The sequence below is a fragment of the Pogonomyrmex barbatus genome, unplaced genomic scaffold, assembly GCF_055798465.1.
Source record: "Pogonomyrmex barbatus isolate J1 unplaced genomic scaffold, ASM5579846v1 scaffold5, whole genome shotgun sequence".
NCBI lineage: Eukaryota > Metazoa > Arthropoda > Insecta > Hymenoptera > Formicidae > Pogonomyrmex > Pogonomyrmex barbatus.
The window spans coordinates 7,178,609-7,194,443 of record NW_028297149.1 but is presented as its reverse complement, the minus strand read 5'-3'; the positions used below and the strand labels follow the sequence as shown (position 1 = coordinate 7,194,443).

The 15,835-nt window shown below is 36.9% G+C and overlaps 1 protein-coding gene across 3 annotated transcripts in view; it reads right to left on the bottom strand.

Annotated features, from left to right (window-relative positions):
- Window positions 1–15,835, bottom strand: part of Sesn (Sestrin) — a 168,948-nt gene that overhangs the window by 141,542 nt on the left and 11,571 nt on the right. For 2 of the 3 annotated variants that reach the window (XM_011638887.3, XM_011638888.3), the window contains exons 2-4: window positions 6,302–6,666; window positions 4,981–5,513; window positions 2,578–3,679 (exon numbers count right to left, since the gene is read on the bottom strand). In XM_011638887.3, the coding sequence (XP_011637189.2) occupies window positions 2,578–3,679; window positions 4,981–5,231 (1,353 nt within the window). In that variant the 5' untranslated portion in view covers window positions 5,232–5,513; window positions 6,302–6,666. The remainder of the gene's footprint in view (window positions 1–2,577; window positions 3,680–4,980; window positions 5,514–6,301; window positions 6,667–15,835) is intronic. The other variant, XM_089081603.1, reaches the window with a different exon arrangement.

The following is a 15,835-nucleotide window of genomic DNA, read 5'->3' as shown; positions in this document are numbered from 1 at the left end:
GTATAATTTGGAACATAAGTCGCGGTTATGCTACTTATTATTATTAAAAAAAATAAATGATAAGATAATAAATAGAATTATGAATGCCTTTATAAGTAATATACGCGTATAAAATAAAACTACTGAAATTATTAAAAATTATTACTAATTATTAAAATTAATACTAATAGTAAAAGTAATACTAATTATTAATATTTTATATTAATAATTATTTTATATAAAAAAATATGTATATTTTTAATTTTCTCTTTTCATACTTTTATCATTCTAAAAATTGATCATGATGATTTATAACAATATATTGTTTCTGAAATTAATATAAAAAACAACAAAAAGATATGATACTGATCTTGAGAATTCAAAGATAGTCGATTATTTTTACGATCTGCTTTCATCCTGCTATTAGAGACGAACGAGTATATTACTTTGCGAGTAATGTCCTTGCGAGCATAAAAAGCCCGAGAAAAAGAGTGACACTAAAATAATATAAAGTTACCAACCGGAAATGAAACCGAATTTTTTAAAACTCTTCTATTTTACACCGTCTTAACTGTCTGTATATTTGTTTCGCTCACTTATTTACAATACATTACGAGATTTATTTATTTTTTATACGAACCAATATGCAAAATTATATTACAGTATGAGATATATCCTTCAATAACATAAATTAGTCCAATACGTCATGATAATTGTTTCAAAAAGATTAACTGCGAGCATAAAATTAATGACCGGCACAGAATTTGGAGAGACTGAAAGAACAACTTCACGATAGGCCAAAGTTGCTTTAAACGCGAACTGCCTAGGTACAGGATATTTTTAGGCTGCAGTTCAAACGCTTCCCCAAATAGCCAGTCAAAACAAGTCCATTAATATATAGCCGACTCTGGTTTATCTTTTATGCATAAGCATATTCTTCGTCGAATTATTCCCACGCATTCATTTTCGAACTTAAGTTAAAGTGATCATTTCGTGTAGTCATCAATTCCTATTCAAATTCTAAAGTTAGTTAAAAATTTTCGAGAAGTGCAATAAGAAAAAAAAATCAAAATATAAAAAGATATCAACTATTTCTACAAAGAAATAAAATTTTGTTAAAAAATTTAATTAGTGACTACTTTCGATTGTAAAAAAATATATAAATTGTTCCTATTAGACTCTGTAATGTGAATCTCATAGGTAGTTTATTTATTAAGCGGACTATAAAGTAGCAAAAAAGCATTAAAAGCGAAGATACAAAGTCATAGTAGCGTAAGAATCGCGCTCGGCAGTTACTCTTCGCGAAGGACTCGGATAAATTGCCGCAAAGCTGGAGAGATAAAGCTTGAAATATTCTGGACAATCTCAATTCCGCCGCGGAATGTATACAGCGTATCTCAGAATTATTGCACCTCTTCCCCGAGTCACGAATACTGGAATCTCAAGCTGAAGAAAATGGCAATTGCTCCAGAATTACATCAATAATCTTCGTAAGTCTTCTTTTTATTTTCAATTTTAACAAAAGTTAAAATTGATAATAAGGAAGAAGAAGAATTGACTTTTTCTGGGGGTTAAAAAGACTATAATTTTTCTAAGATTTAAATAAGAATAGATCGTATAATCGAATCTCTTAATTTGAAATTAATTTGCAAGAAATAAATAAGCAATAAATAACAAAGAGAGTCTTGTACTAGTTTATGTCTGCCATAGAAACTGCAACAGTAATTTTCTTTCACGTTTCTTTTTTATTTTCATAAAAATAGGCAGTTTGTGATTTTCGAGATGTGCTGTATGTACGCGTCGGTATGCTCTTTGTGCTTGCCGACCATAACGTTTTCAACTTTGCCTCATGTTGCCTAATAAACTTCAAGCACGTGGATACTCAACAAGGAATGTTTGAGTGAATGCAAACTTTAGTGGAATCGTTACGGAAGAATTTCGGCCGAGTGCACGCGAGAGTGTAAACTTCGCAACTGTGCTAACGTCTGCTCTCTCTCAAGATTTTGCGAGCGAAACTTTGCATGACTGTCACCGCATCTAGGCTATCCGTTATCTCTCGCATCGGTCGTTTCGCAAAGATTTTTTTTCTCTTCCGGAATGTCAGAATGTCTCTATATGCTCTGACTCAAGACACACAACGCGGTATTTAATTCCCGTCAGAGTCTATATAGGCAGATAATCACAGACAATAATGATAAGCTGTCTTTTTTATTTGCAACTTCCTTTGCTGAACCTCTTAAAAACTTAGAGGATCAACATGATAAAGAATAAAATTTTCTTTGCAAAAGCAATTAAACTAATTAGAGGCTAATATTAATTTTGAAATTCAAGGATAAAATTAAATAAAAAAAAAAAAAAAAAACAATTATTTTTCACTTAACTTCCATATATTGAAAATATAATAAGAATTAGTTCGAAACATAACATAACATAATATTACATAAAATAGCTGAAACCTTGAAATCTAATTTCAGATATTTGCCAATTAATGTTAAATAGATTTATTAAAATAGATTTATCCGCGAAAGACGCATATTACTTGGCACATCGGCCAAATCCAAAAGATTCCGAAATAAATCCGGAATAATTTTCTCTTACCTTGACCATCTGGAGGATCTCCGCGCACTTGATCCTGACGTTCTGGAAGGGACAGTTAACGCTGAGCCTGAGTATTACTGGCAAATGCAACGTCACTAGACTGAGATACTTGTTAGCTTGCGCCTGCCTGGGTCCGTCCAAAGCATTACCAAGATTCAACATCCTACCGACATCGCCGGGTGTCACTTCTGGACTCTCAAGTACCCGGCCACTCTTTGAGGACACGTCCTCGTCCTGCGAGAGAGGCCTCTTGATTTGGCCGGCGCTGAACTTCCTCTCATCATTTTTGCGCAAGTAGTCCTGCTGCGGTCGGCGAGAATCCTCCGGTATATCATCGTAGACCGTTGCCTCGTGGTTTTCCAGGTTCATGTCCTGATGATAGGAAAGCTCGTTCTCATTCTCGAAGCCGTCAAGAGTATTAAAGACGACCCCGTCGCTGCGCGCCGCAGCTTCGCTCTCGTTGAAGGAGACGTCGTCGTCGGTGCCGCCGTCGTAGTAACGACGCTGTTCGTGCGTTAGCAGGTCACCGCCGGCGGCGATCTTGGCTCGACGACTGAGATTCCGACAGTCGAATGACGCGAGGCCGCTCAGGTTATCATCGAACTTCGGACTCTTGCCATACACCCGGGTATCCGCGTCTAGCTCATCGTCCTCCAGCTGCTTCTGCTTGGCGCCCTTCACTTTCACATAATTATTCTTCGCCCTGCCAGGACAGTAGTCGTCGCTTGTCGATCTGTCACTCGACGACGAGCCAGGATGTTTCCTCTCGGATGTTTCGCTGTTCGAGCCAAAGCGCGGGCATCTACCCTCGATATTAAAACTCTTACTACCCTCATCCGAAGACGTCGAGTGACCGGACCTGCAGCTCTCGACGCCGTCGCCGGTGGCGTATCGCTCGCGGAATCGCCTCTCATTCAAAAGACGACCATCCACACAATCGAACGAGCATTCTGGGTTGTTCTCTTCAAGGAACGGAGGCGGGTTGTCATTGATGCTCTGCGGAAAGAAGCCCTCCGTCCGAAACGTGTCGTGCAGCAGCTGCTGCTGGTGCACGCTCCTTGGTGACGATCTCGTCGGTGATCGTTCGACGCTCATGTCGTATCTTCATCCAAACACGAATATTATCAATTAAAAATCGATCATGGAAACGTGTCTAGTTTATGAATTTTTTTGAATCTAATGCTTTTTTCTATATAATAAATAAAATGCAGCAATCATCTTTTTAAAATAATTAGAAACAATCTCGTTCGATAAATATGAGTATGAATCATAAGAATAGAAAAGATAAGTTATTGCTTCCATAAAAATCGCTAAATATCGTCTATACTACCTAGATTTATTATGATTGATACTCGGTAGTTCTCATTCTCTTTTGCCGCGAGATATGTCCCTTGTTCAGGACTTTTTCAATATAATCGTTTTAATTTTTTACATCAATTTTCAATATCTAGCCTTTCTAGTATTATAAAAGCTATTATCTCAACTTTCTCTTAAGATTATTTGAGAGTTAAAATTGTTTTGCGAGAAGTGCTCTGTGTGATTTCAGCAAGCTGGAACGGAAGCAAACACTGTGCAAATTTCATAGTAAAAAAGCGAGATGCAGGAAATCACCGCAACATTCGGTCCTTACAGTCACGTTTAAATGAATATAATATCTCTCCGTGTTTATTATTAATCCTCATAACGTGCACATTTTAATGAACCTGTGATTATTTAAATACTGCGTTCACATTGGGTTTTACGTGTTTGCGTGACTGAATGCTGATATCAAATTCCAATAATTTGCCGAGAGAGAGCATGGAACAAAATGTTTGCTCCAATTAAATATGTCTGCTCGATCGAAATTATGATACGCAAAGCGAGATTATTTTAGAACGTATTTATTACACAGTGTACCGCATACATTATTTGTTATTTGATAACCGTTAATTGATTAATTGTTAATCAATGGTCCAAGTAATTGATACCAGTAAACAAGCTTATTCAACAAATTGTATAATTTTAATGCTCTTTAGAGACATATCCATATTTATTCAACAAAGTAGAAAATGGAATGATCGAATTTATTACAACATATCAATTAAATCCAAATATTTAACAAATGGGTAAAGGCATGCAACAGCGAGTATTTATACAATTTTAAAGTTAGGGATCAATTTACATAATCATTATTAAAATACCGCACAATCTATTCTATAATCATAAAACATCTATTCTATAATTATAAACATAATTATCAATAAACAAAAATATAAGATTTTTTTTATAAATAGATCAAATAAAAAATAAATAGAAAATAGTCCAATTATTACTCATTTGCATAAATTCAACATAATTTTACCTAAAATAAGCAATTATTTTCATAAAGAACATTTTTATTTTAGTGATAGGCGAAACACTTACCTTCCGTCCTGGCTGGAGAACTTCCCGGCCGCGCTCTTGCTGTCCTCGATGTCGCCGGCGTCTTCCCAGCGATTTGGACTGCCGACGCCGCCCAGCCATCCTTCGACGGTGGTCCTGGCTGCGGCCAGGGCGATATTCCTCGCCGTTTCGTCTCTGGCACAGAGCGGCGCCAGGAATCTACTGACAAGCTCGACTTCGTCGCCCTTAGTGGAGGCACCGCTGCCCGACGAACTACTCGGCTCTCGGTACATTTCTCTTTTCCTGTATCGTCGCGCACGTTGTTTTCCTTCGGTTCCTTCTGATCCTTGCAGAATCCTTCTTTCGTCTTCAAAAGCAAACGCACGGAGTATCGAGGCGCCCGGGCGCTCGGCTCGATTCCCAGAATAAACAGCGCGCGATGGACCTTCGGGATATCTACACTTTTCTTCCTTCCGATTCGCCTTTTCTCCTTTTCGCAGGGAGACGGTACCTTCGCCTATTTTGAGAGCTCGTCGAACAATCCTCCCTCGAAGCGGCGAGAGTAATCGTGGACGCTGCAAAAGAAAATAGCATCCGTTGATCAAAGTCCCGTTTCGTTTTAATCCCGATCGCGTGGATCGTCTCGCGCGAATCAACTCGAAGGTCATCATCAACTCTTTGTCTTAAAAAGCGAAACAGAACGCAAACGAGAACGGCCGACAGCACTTATTCTTTATCTATTCTTTATCTACGATCCTTCTTGTCTTTCCGATAAATTTTTTTTAATTCCCCTTAATCTAACGCCCATTGCATTTTAAATCTTTTTACTAATACAATTGTAATTTTAATAAGTACGTCACAGTTCATCGCTTCAAATTCTGTTCTTATCTCAATTTTTTACGCCAATAATAAAATCGCCGCGCGATAATATCTCGATCGAACGAATGGGTCATTCGAAGATTGCGTTTTCGCCGAATCGATCGTTCAGCTCGATCGATTGTTCACCGATTAAACGGCACTCCCGGCGTTCCCGCTTTCCGAGTCTTACTCCTCCTCCACCTCTAATCGGCGAAGAAAGAAAGGGGCCGAAGGAAAAAAGGAAGACGGGGCGCGAGAGTAGATCGCGCGCGCTGTACTATCCTCGCGTAATTACGCTCGTTTCGTCGCGTTTCGCCGTGAGAGAATCGGCCGTAAAACTCGTTTCTCGGAGGATTTTACCGAGGCGGTGTACCTCCGGGATATGTTTTCAGGGCGATAGAAAGTAGGCAGGAGGCGCGTCGGCCGCCGCGTCGAGGCGATCTATCGAGATTCGAGTTCGAGGGGTGAGGAGACGGCGGGAATAGAAGACGATTCTCTAACGTACCTTCCACGGAGAAAACGATCGACCGGGAGAGACGTTTTAACCTGATCGGATGCGATCGATCGCGAGACTTTTTTTTTTTTCCTTGTATTTCACTTCTCTATGTAATATTCCTCTTTCTCTCTTTATCTCTACTTCTTTCCTTCTCTTCTTCTCTTTGTTCCTGTCACGGTTTCTATTATACAGATTGTTTCTCTCTCTTTTTCTCTGCGTCAACGCTACCGCACAATCACCGACTGTATCACATTTTCCTTTATATCGTTACCGCGCACATTACTTCACCGAATCTTCCGCGAAACTTTCCGAGACAATCTGCGTAATCTACTCGCACGTTTCTTCCAGAGACGTTGCCTTAGTCCATGGGGCACCTGGAAGCAGAAGAAAGAGATGGTATGAGTTAGAAAGAAAATACCTCTGGACTTTTCTCGTAAGTAAGGCAGAGAAGTTCCTTCTATAGACAGAATCGAAATCATTTTTCTTTTAGTAGATTCCTTCCTCCATAAAATAGGGTGGGTGAAACTCAGAAAGTACCGTCGAGTATTAAAGTCGAAATGATCGACATCGATCAGAAAAAGAGGAAATGAAACTGCGCGCGGCAAAAAGACAGATTATAACGCGGCAAAAGCGCGCATTTCGCCGAGTGATTCCATCGTGACCGTATTGAACTTCAATTTACCGCCGCATAATGTGTCTCGATCGATCTTACGCCGGATGGATGTAATACGTTAGCGACGTAAGAGGCCACCTCTAATAGGGAAACACTTTTCAACGGCACGGTAATAATCGGCGGGATTATCGTTCGACCGAGAATTATTAATTGCAATGGCAAATACGGGAGTCTGTAATTCTTAAACCTTGAGGAACTGAGTCGTATAATTGAGTATCTCTTTCGCAATCGAATCGTTCAATTTATAAAATGAATTAAATTCTACCATCAATTTAATTTGCAATTACTTGTTACGCGCATTGCAATACTTAATTATACGCGACACGTGTCGTAAAGCGAAATCAATGGATGGAAGCGGGTTTTCAGCGCAAAAATTTATAATTCTGCTTTGTTGGCATTACGTCCGATGATTCGGAGTGATCGGCTGAGTTAACAGTTTACAAGCTGGGTATCGTCGCGTACACTGGATACGGATAATCTTTCGCGATGTAAAAATAGCAATTAATTATCATACAATTTTCAAAATCATGCAATTAATCAGTATCGTCGTTCATCAATAGTTTATAATTTGATTGATCGATTGTCATGAGAGAAAGTCTGGGTCAAGGTTCCTAGGTCAGGAAATAAGAAAGGTCACGTCAGGATAGCAATTTATCGAGGAATCACGAAGGAATGAAAGGAATAATAAGAAATATACTCTCACATGGAAAAAGGAATCAATACGGTAATAACACGTCAGTTAAGTTTGCGAGGCACAGTAATATAAAAGATATAATGCTAATATACACACACATATATATATATATATATATATATACATTCTCGCTTTTACACTTTTATTATATATATAATAAAAGTATAAAAGCGAGAATGAAATTCGATTCGGTCGCACGGTACATTCACGCGATTGCGCAAACGCATTCACGCGTTTATTTCATACGCGCATTTTCTTCTTGCGTAAGTCGTGGAAAAGCCTCGAACGAATTGTAAGTTGTAATGCTCAACGAGAATCTCTACAGAGAGAAAACAGTATTCAACGCTATTTCTGTTCCTTTTGAAACTTAGGTTTCAAACTTTACTCTCGCTTGTTTACAATATTCAGCTACTAATTGACTCGAGTTTATTACCAATCAATATAAGAATCAATATAAGTAGATCAAAGATGCGTTACGATTACCCTCTGTTGTATTATAATGATAATATGTCAATCACAGCTAACGAAATTTTTCAGATCTTCCGCCATCCAGGACGTGCATGTTAATGTGTGATTTTTACAAATCTGTTATTGCGTAATTAATGATGGTTGTAAGCTAACAGTTAGGTCAAAGTATAACTTACACGTAACACTTTGCATTTAGGCTTTAATATTAACACTGCACTCTTATTCCACGATCAGCGATAGTTGATTATACCTCTTTACCATAAGATTGAGCGAATCACATATGAGACTTTCACAAAAGTATACTATACTAACTAATTTTTATAACTGGTAATAAATGTAAAGTGTCATAATTTATCTGCGAATAAAAAAAACACAATTTTCTAAACTTGGTCCCAGTTGTGCGTTTCCTATTTCCTGATTATTTTGGATTTATACTTAATAATATAAAAAAATATGTTAAAAAACTAATTTCTATATTTATAAAAATATCTTCCATATTTTTTGACACTTTTTTATTATAATATTATCATATATAAATCCTATAATGATAAAAACAAAAAATATGGCTACTACTGGCTGATCTAATTTAAAGATTTATATTTTTTTGTATAAATTGATATTTTATATTTATCGGTGGTGATTTAATTAGAATTTGATTGTTTCCTTCCCATATAATTAAGGAAATAATCGAACATAATCAAAACCAGTCCAGTTCTTAATTATTATCTTCACGCAGGATATAATTCTCTCTTATTAAAAAAATTAAGAATTCTAAGAACACGAGATAATGTTTCTTTCAAAAGACGTTTTTGCAGAGTAAATATATTGCAAATAATAGATTTCTGTATCGTAATATACGGATTATATTCCATATCGTATAATATCTAAAAAAAGAAAAGCACCAAACCAGTTTGTAACTGCCGATAGTCACGGCAATAACAGTATTCTATTCTTTTTTACTGCGTACAAAGTAAGAGAGTAATTGCAACAATTATTGCGTTTAGCTGAGTAATCATTCTGTTCGTGGAAATTAACAGGAAACTACAAGATGGATAGACAAGTGTTTACGTCATCAATAACCTGCAATGTGATCTCATTTAAAATTTATATATATATATATATATATATATACATATATTATAAATTGTGATTTTCAATATAAATATTTTATATAATTAATAATATTTAATAATGTATAAACTATGATCTTTCTTGATGAATACATTTACACAAAATTACATGTAGTGCTTAAAAAATTTCTAGAGAAACGTTGATTCACTAATTTTCTGGCGATCTGCACATTTCATCCGTTCCGTTCTCAATTTCATTATTGTTCAGCGTGACTTCAATTTCTTTGAAAATAATTTCAAATAGTTTCTCTTCTCAATTTTGAGCCATATACCAATTCTTCCACGGATCTCTCGTTTCTTTTTGGCTCCCATCTCAGGAGGCGCGCGGTCTCCGCGACTATCTAAATATTTATAACGCCTAGAAGCCTAAACTCGTCGCTCCGCGCGCGCTTTGTTGAATTATTAATGTCGCGACCGCCGCGCTGCCGCATGCTCGCGCTCGCGAGCCGCTGTGCATTCGCGATATACCGTACACACTTTGTCTTTCGAGGAGTATAAGGATGGTCAGGGCACGTCGGAGAACGTGCGAGGTGATAAAACGGTCGCGCGCGGCGCGGCGCGATTCGACTCGACTCGACTTGACTCGCTCAAGCGAATTAAATGGAACGAAACAGAAGCAGATTAACGTGCCCGCCTGCGGAATAATATATTCTGTCATAATTTCGTGCACAGAATTTACGTCGCGTCCCCGGAGAGTGTGCTTTACGATCGGATCGATCGTCGAGATGTATACGCGACCGCAAGATCATCTTCTCTTTGATGATGACCGCTTATTTACGAGCCTCACGACGTCGACGTCGCAGACGGGATTAACTTGCGAGATGCACCATACGAGTAATGGTGCATTCACGCGCTCTTTTCACGCTGTGAGCTCCACGAGATTACTGTGGAATAAGGATTTCCCACGTTCTTTCATCTCTATGAATTTTATGATCGATATAAAATACATTCTTCTCGACTCGCGTGAAGCCGATCGCTTTTCAATAGCTCGCTCTATATTATTTTTATTTTCTTTCTAACATTTTTCACTTATTTCATGTTATTACGCAGAAAATTTTTCTACTCAAGATGCTCGTTTGCACGTGTCTAAAATCAAAAATCCGCCGCTGCATAGTAATCACGTTACTTCGTATGACCTTCACGAAGAGAAATGCAAATTCAGCGTTAACGACCTAACGAAAAAATGATTCACGCTATATGAAAACGGCACCATCGGGATTATTTTCGCGAAGCGAACTAGCGTGCTGTTGCCTGGCACCAACGTGCACAGCTAAAAACGCGAAGGAGGTAGTGCCTGATACGATAGCGTGTCATCTGTAATCCATGCAAAACTATATATTTTTTTAACACGCACTATGTAAGAATAATACATGTTTTACTTTTAAAGGGAAGTATTTGCGTTTTTTGTCATAAAAAACTCGCCTCCATAAATATTACAAGTCTTTTTCATTAAATGTATACGTATGTATATTTTCGAAATTCACCTGTACGTAACTTGACGAGACAGGTATGACAGGTCGAAGGACGAGATCGATCATACGATGATAATACGTCGTATTATCCCCAAAAAAAAAAGAAAAATTCACTAAGTGCGCGAGGCCGTTACGGACCCAATGTCGCTCGATGGTTAGCGCGCGAATTGCAAAAGCGCCATCGCGTCAGCTTTTACGGTCCTGTGACACACGAGAGAACGCCAATAACATTCGACGACTCGGAAGAACAACGAAAAAGCCCTTTTGCTCGCCTCGCAAAAGCCGGAGCTTTTTCTCGTTGCGACGCGCAGGACTTGGTAATTTTATGGTCGCCTGGTTTTGCACATAAACCATGCGATGCTATCTAAAACATCCTAGGTAAAGGTTTTTCTACCCAGAAAATTTAGGTATTGCTCCGAAGTTCGCTTTTGCTTGGAGAACATTTTAAAAAAAAAATTAAAAATTTTTTATCCGATAAACGATTGTGATGATAAAATGACAAAATATTATGATATAATTAAATTTTAAATTAAAGTTTTTTATTAAGTATAGTGAAAATAAGTGTGGTATCATCATTTTTTTCAATCCTGTAATTTACATGAAACTCGTACGGACATGAAACTCGTACATCATCTGTAAAATGTTTGCGGATGCACGTTCGAGTGGCGATGACCCATCTTCATGAATGCAACATTGATTCTCCGATTCGAAACTTGGATAGCATAATAAGATGGCGATGAATATATATGAAGGATCAAAGACGGCGCAATCGTTAAAAAAATCATTAATTATCATATCGATTTTCATTTCCGTTACTAGCGAGATATCTCCCTATTTGACAAATAATTCTTTCTTTACCAAAAATGATTTGCAACGATGATTACACTTTAAAATAACAAATTCTTCCTCCGTAGAAACTTGATTACTTGATTTTGCATATTTTTACAGTTAAGAAAAAAATATTAATATTATATATATCATTAGAATTACGTAATTTCAACATGTAAGATTTGTTAACAGCATTATGAATATAGCTTTCACATATTTTTAACATAACTTTTCGAAAAAATACGGCTAACTGTAAGTTTGGTATCTCTCGGAAAGCTACGGAACTTTTCATCGATAATCGTAAGATATTTCACGGCCATTATTCTAATCGTCATTAATCATTCTGGGAGAGTCCTCGAGGCGCGCGTTCGAAGACATTGACCGATCAGTACGTATCCTAAATGCAACGTTGATTCTGTTATCCCGGTCGAACGTTGGCGGCATAACAAGTGAGAGATAGATAATGGTATTACACGCGGCGAGGAGAGACGAGACGGAAACGAGGCTACCTCGACTAGGAGGCCGAGATAGACGCACGTAGCGGGAGGCGGAATACGATCCTGATTGCCAAGGAGAAATCTTGCAGCATGATCTCGGACGCGAGCGAGGCATAATGCGTCTTCGTCGAGGCAAGAGAGAAGAGAGCACGCGGTATTAAATTATAAGATACACACGATCTAGAACGGTCCGCGTGACCGGTGGCAAGCAACGGTTTAAGGAAATTTCGGACATCATCGGCATCAAAATATCTTGTGGCAACAGAACTGTAATTTTTCAGATTCACACGAGTAACTGTATTTTTCGTTTTTTACACACACACATATATATATATATATATATATATATATATATATATATATATAATATATTTTCTTAACTTTCCCGAAAATTCTTAATTCTTTTAAAATAGGAAATAGCTATGAGTTAATTATAAAAATAATTTAATTTATATATTCTTAATGTAGTTAATATGATGGTGTAAGATTCTTCTAGTTATATCGCAAATAATAATTTAAAGAATTAATGTTTTATATCATTTTGATTTACAAACAAAGATATGAACGTTCGTTGGGACGTTCGAAGAGCGCTTGTTTGCATCGTCTATTAGAAAGAATAAAGTTAGTTGTTGTTGTCGGCATTCCGCGTATAGAGTAGCCTTACATATGAATACAGTAATGTGAATCCGTAGGCGAAGTATAGATTAAAGATTAAAAAACAAACAAGGTCCCTTCCAGCTCGTGTCTTCATGACTACTAAACACGGAGAACACAATTTGCGATTATAAAGCAACTTTTTAAATACGGCAAATACGAGTTGATATTAATAATCGTATCTTGATAAAGATGGAGAAAAAAGAAAATTGCATGACCAAAGGAAATGCACAAAACATTATTTTTTAATAAAACAAAGAAAATAAATATAGAATTTATTACTAAGCTATGTTAAAAGAATCTGTATTTCTTAATATATTCTTCTTTCTGTAAAATGATGATATCAAAATTTCATTAGTTAATAATCTACATGTGTATTTATATGATGCGATAACTCAAAATTATTATACGTTAATCCAAATCTCAGAGCAAATCTAAATGTGTTTCGAGTGAAACACAAACTCATCAACATTGGCCTTAACATTGTGTATAATTCCATCGCACGATACGTTATTATATAATAACAATAAATCTTGCGCCGTGACAGCGGTGACATATAGACTATTTACGTCACGAATATAATGAAGAATAAAGATGTGATATGCATGTGCATGATAGGTGGTTGTGGATTGAGGCTTACTCACGCATTCGAGCAACATTGCGTTTAGGTAGGCAAGGTAATCCTTGCATCCTAAAGGAGCGCTCCGCGTGTCATGATTTATCGGCTAATTGACTTTTCATGAATTTTAATGAACAGTGCCGGACGAGTACTCGAGGTAGCAGTTTGTATTCATCTCGCTAATTTGTGTGCAGAGTGGACACATTGTTCGCATTAAATATATACGCTCTACATGCATTTTTTTCGGATAAAAATTCTTTTAGAACATGCAAATTTAGAGCAATCTTAGAACATGTAACATTCTATACAAAATTTGTTGAAATCTTTGTAGCACAAATTTTCAAATCTGGCTTAAAGAAAGATGTGAAATTTCAATAGCTCTATGTAAAATTCAAATTTTGTGAAAGTCTACTTAAAATTGAATTAAAAATAATTCATGATCTATAAAGATATGAACATAATCTTCTTTTGCACATATCTATCTAAAATATCTATCTAAAATTGAGATAAATATATATATTCTTAGTTTATCTTCTCATATTCATAATTAAGAGAAAGTGCACGATACTTGGAACATAAAATTTTTTTACGTGATAAACATTTGCAAATATAAATTTGGCGTTTTAATTAGACATAAATAATTTGCTTGTTTTAAAAATATACATTTCCTCATAAAATACTCCATAAACATTGTATTATCATTTTGATATTGAAGTGTATAATCGCGATAATATATATATATATATATATATATATATATATATATATATATATATATTACATCGTTTGGAAAATAATATTTATAAGTATAATTATAAGTGCGCCACATTTTAATCTTTGTAATAGCGATAATATGAATTTGATAATGATCTGATTTGATGTAATTTCAAGGAAATACGGCTAAAGAAGAGCAATAGATTTTTTAAAAGCGCATTGTGGAAAAGTGCATAAGAAGCAATATGCAATATAAGAATTTGAAAAGCTAATGTGATGGAAAAAATGGTATCAGTTATTTTAATCTGGGGACATGTTTATTATTCCGTAAAGTTCACGTATCAATAGAAGACCGCATGTGAACGAGCTGGCCTGCTAAAAATATCGCATTGAACACGTGATGCAATACGCACGCACGCGGGCATGCACGTGCGTGTGTCAGCTAGCTCTCTCTCGGCAGGAGAATCGTCAAAGATCTCTCATGTAAATTTTCCAGGCAAGATGGCCCCTCCCCGTTCAGTCCATCGATTGCATCGCACCGCAGAGATGTGGGAGTATGAAAGTTGCGCCGTGCGTTGCTTATGCGTGAATAGCGCGTCCCGTTGTGTAATCCGCAGCGTTCCCTTAAACCTGTGCTAAAGTATACGCTAAATGCACTTCGACAGAATTAAAAAATCAAGATAGAATTAAAATCCAAAATCCTTCTTAAAATCCAAAAATATTTTTTTATTTAAATATTTCGAGACTTAACTTTTATTTCGTTTAATTAAATCCCGAGATGCCTGTTGCATTAAGAAAACGCAATAGATTGAACAAAACAAAACTCTATATTTTGACAAAACTCTATATTTGAACAAAATTCTATATTTTTAATAAGCCTCGATAATGAGGTATCCCGTGATCATCAGAGCTCAAGAAATTAAATTAATTACAATCTAATTTTCTCCTTCTCTAATCACTCTCATCGTATTATCGAACTTAACGATCCGACGAGAAACTCGCCGTAGGTAAAGGGCCAGGAGACTCTGCGACAGTCTGTCCTATGACAAACCCGTGTGCGAGGATACAGGCCTTTTTCCCTCGGTTAAGTCAAATCGACCGAACATGTTCATCGGTCCCTATAATCGAGTTAACGAATTTTCATACTCCCGGAGACAGAACGTCTCTACCAGACGCTAATTTCATTACTACGATAGGTGTCATCTTTTTTTAGCTGACGAGCACTGAGAATAAAAAAGAAGCAAAGAAGAAATAGATTAAAGATTTAATAAAACTTTAGAAATTAAATTGCCTAACAATAACATACAATGCGAATTAATCGTGCGATTTTCGCTAATTTCACAATTTCACGAATTCAAACTTGATAAAAATAAGAGTCGCCTGACCTAGAAAGAAAAAGCTCTCTCGTATTAGGAAAGCCAGCGATGCAGAAATCGCACGTGGATACAGCGTTGAGGAAGGAGTGCACTTAAAAAGCGCAAATAAACCGTTTGCTTAACCGCTGTCAGTCGTGTTTTCCGCGGGTTGGCGAGATATTCGCAGACTCCACCTAAAGCCAAGTGAGTACGTACATATACTTTCTAATTATACGTACGATCTCGTCTTCCATCTATTTTTTTCGTTTGGCTACGCGGGGAATGCGAGAGGGAGAAAGAGGAATGGGTGAAAAGCAGGCGTGTCCGCAAACGGAATCGTTAGCGCGACTTCTCTATCGGAGATTTGTGAAAGAACGCGCTATCAGCGGTGCAAAAGAAGAAGAGGTCGATCCTACAACGTGACGCGAGAAATGTGCGG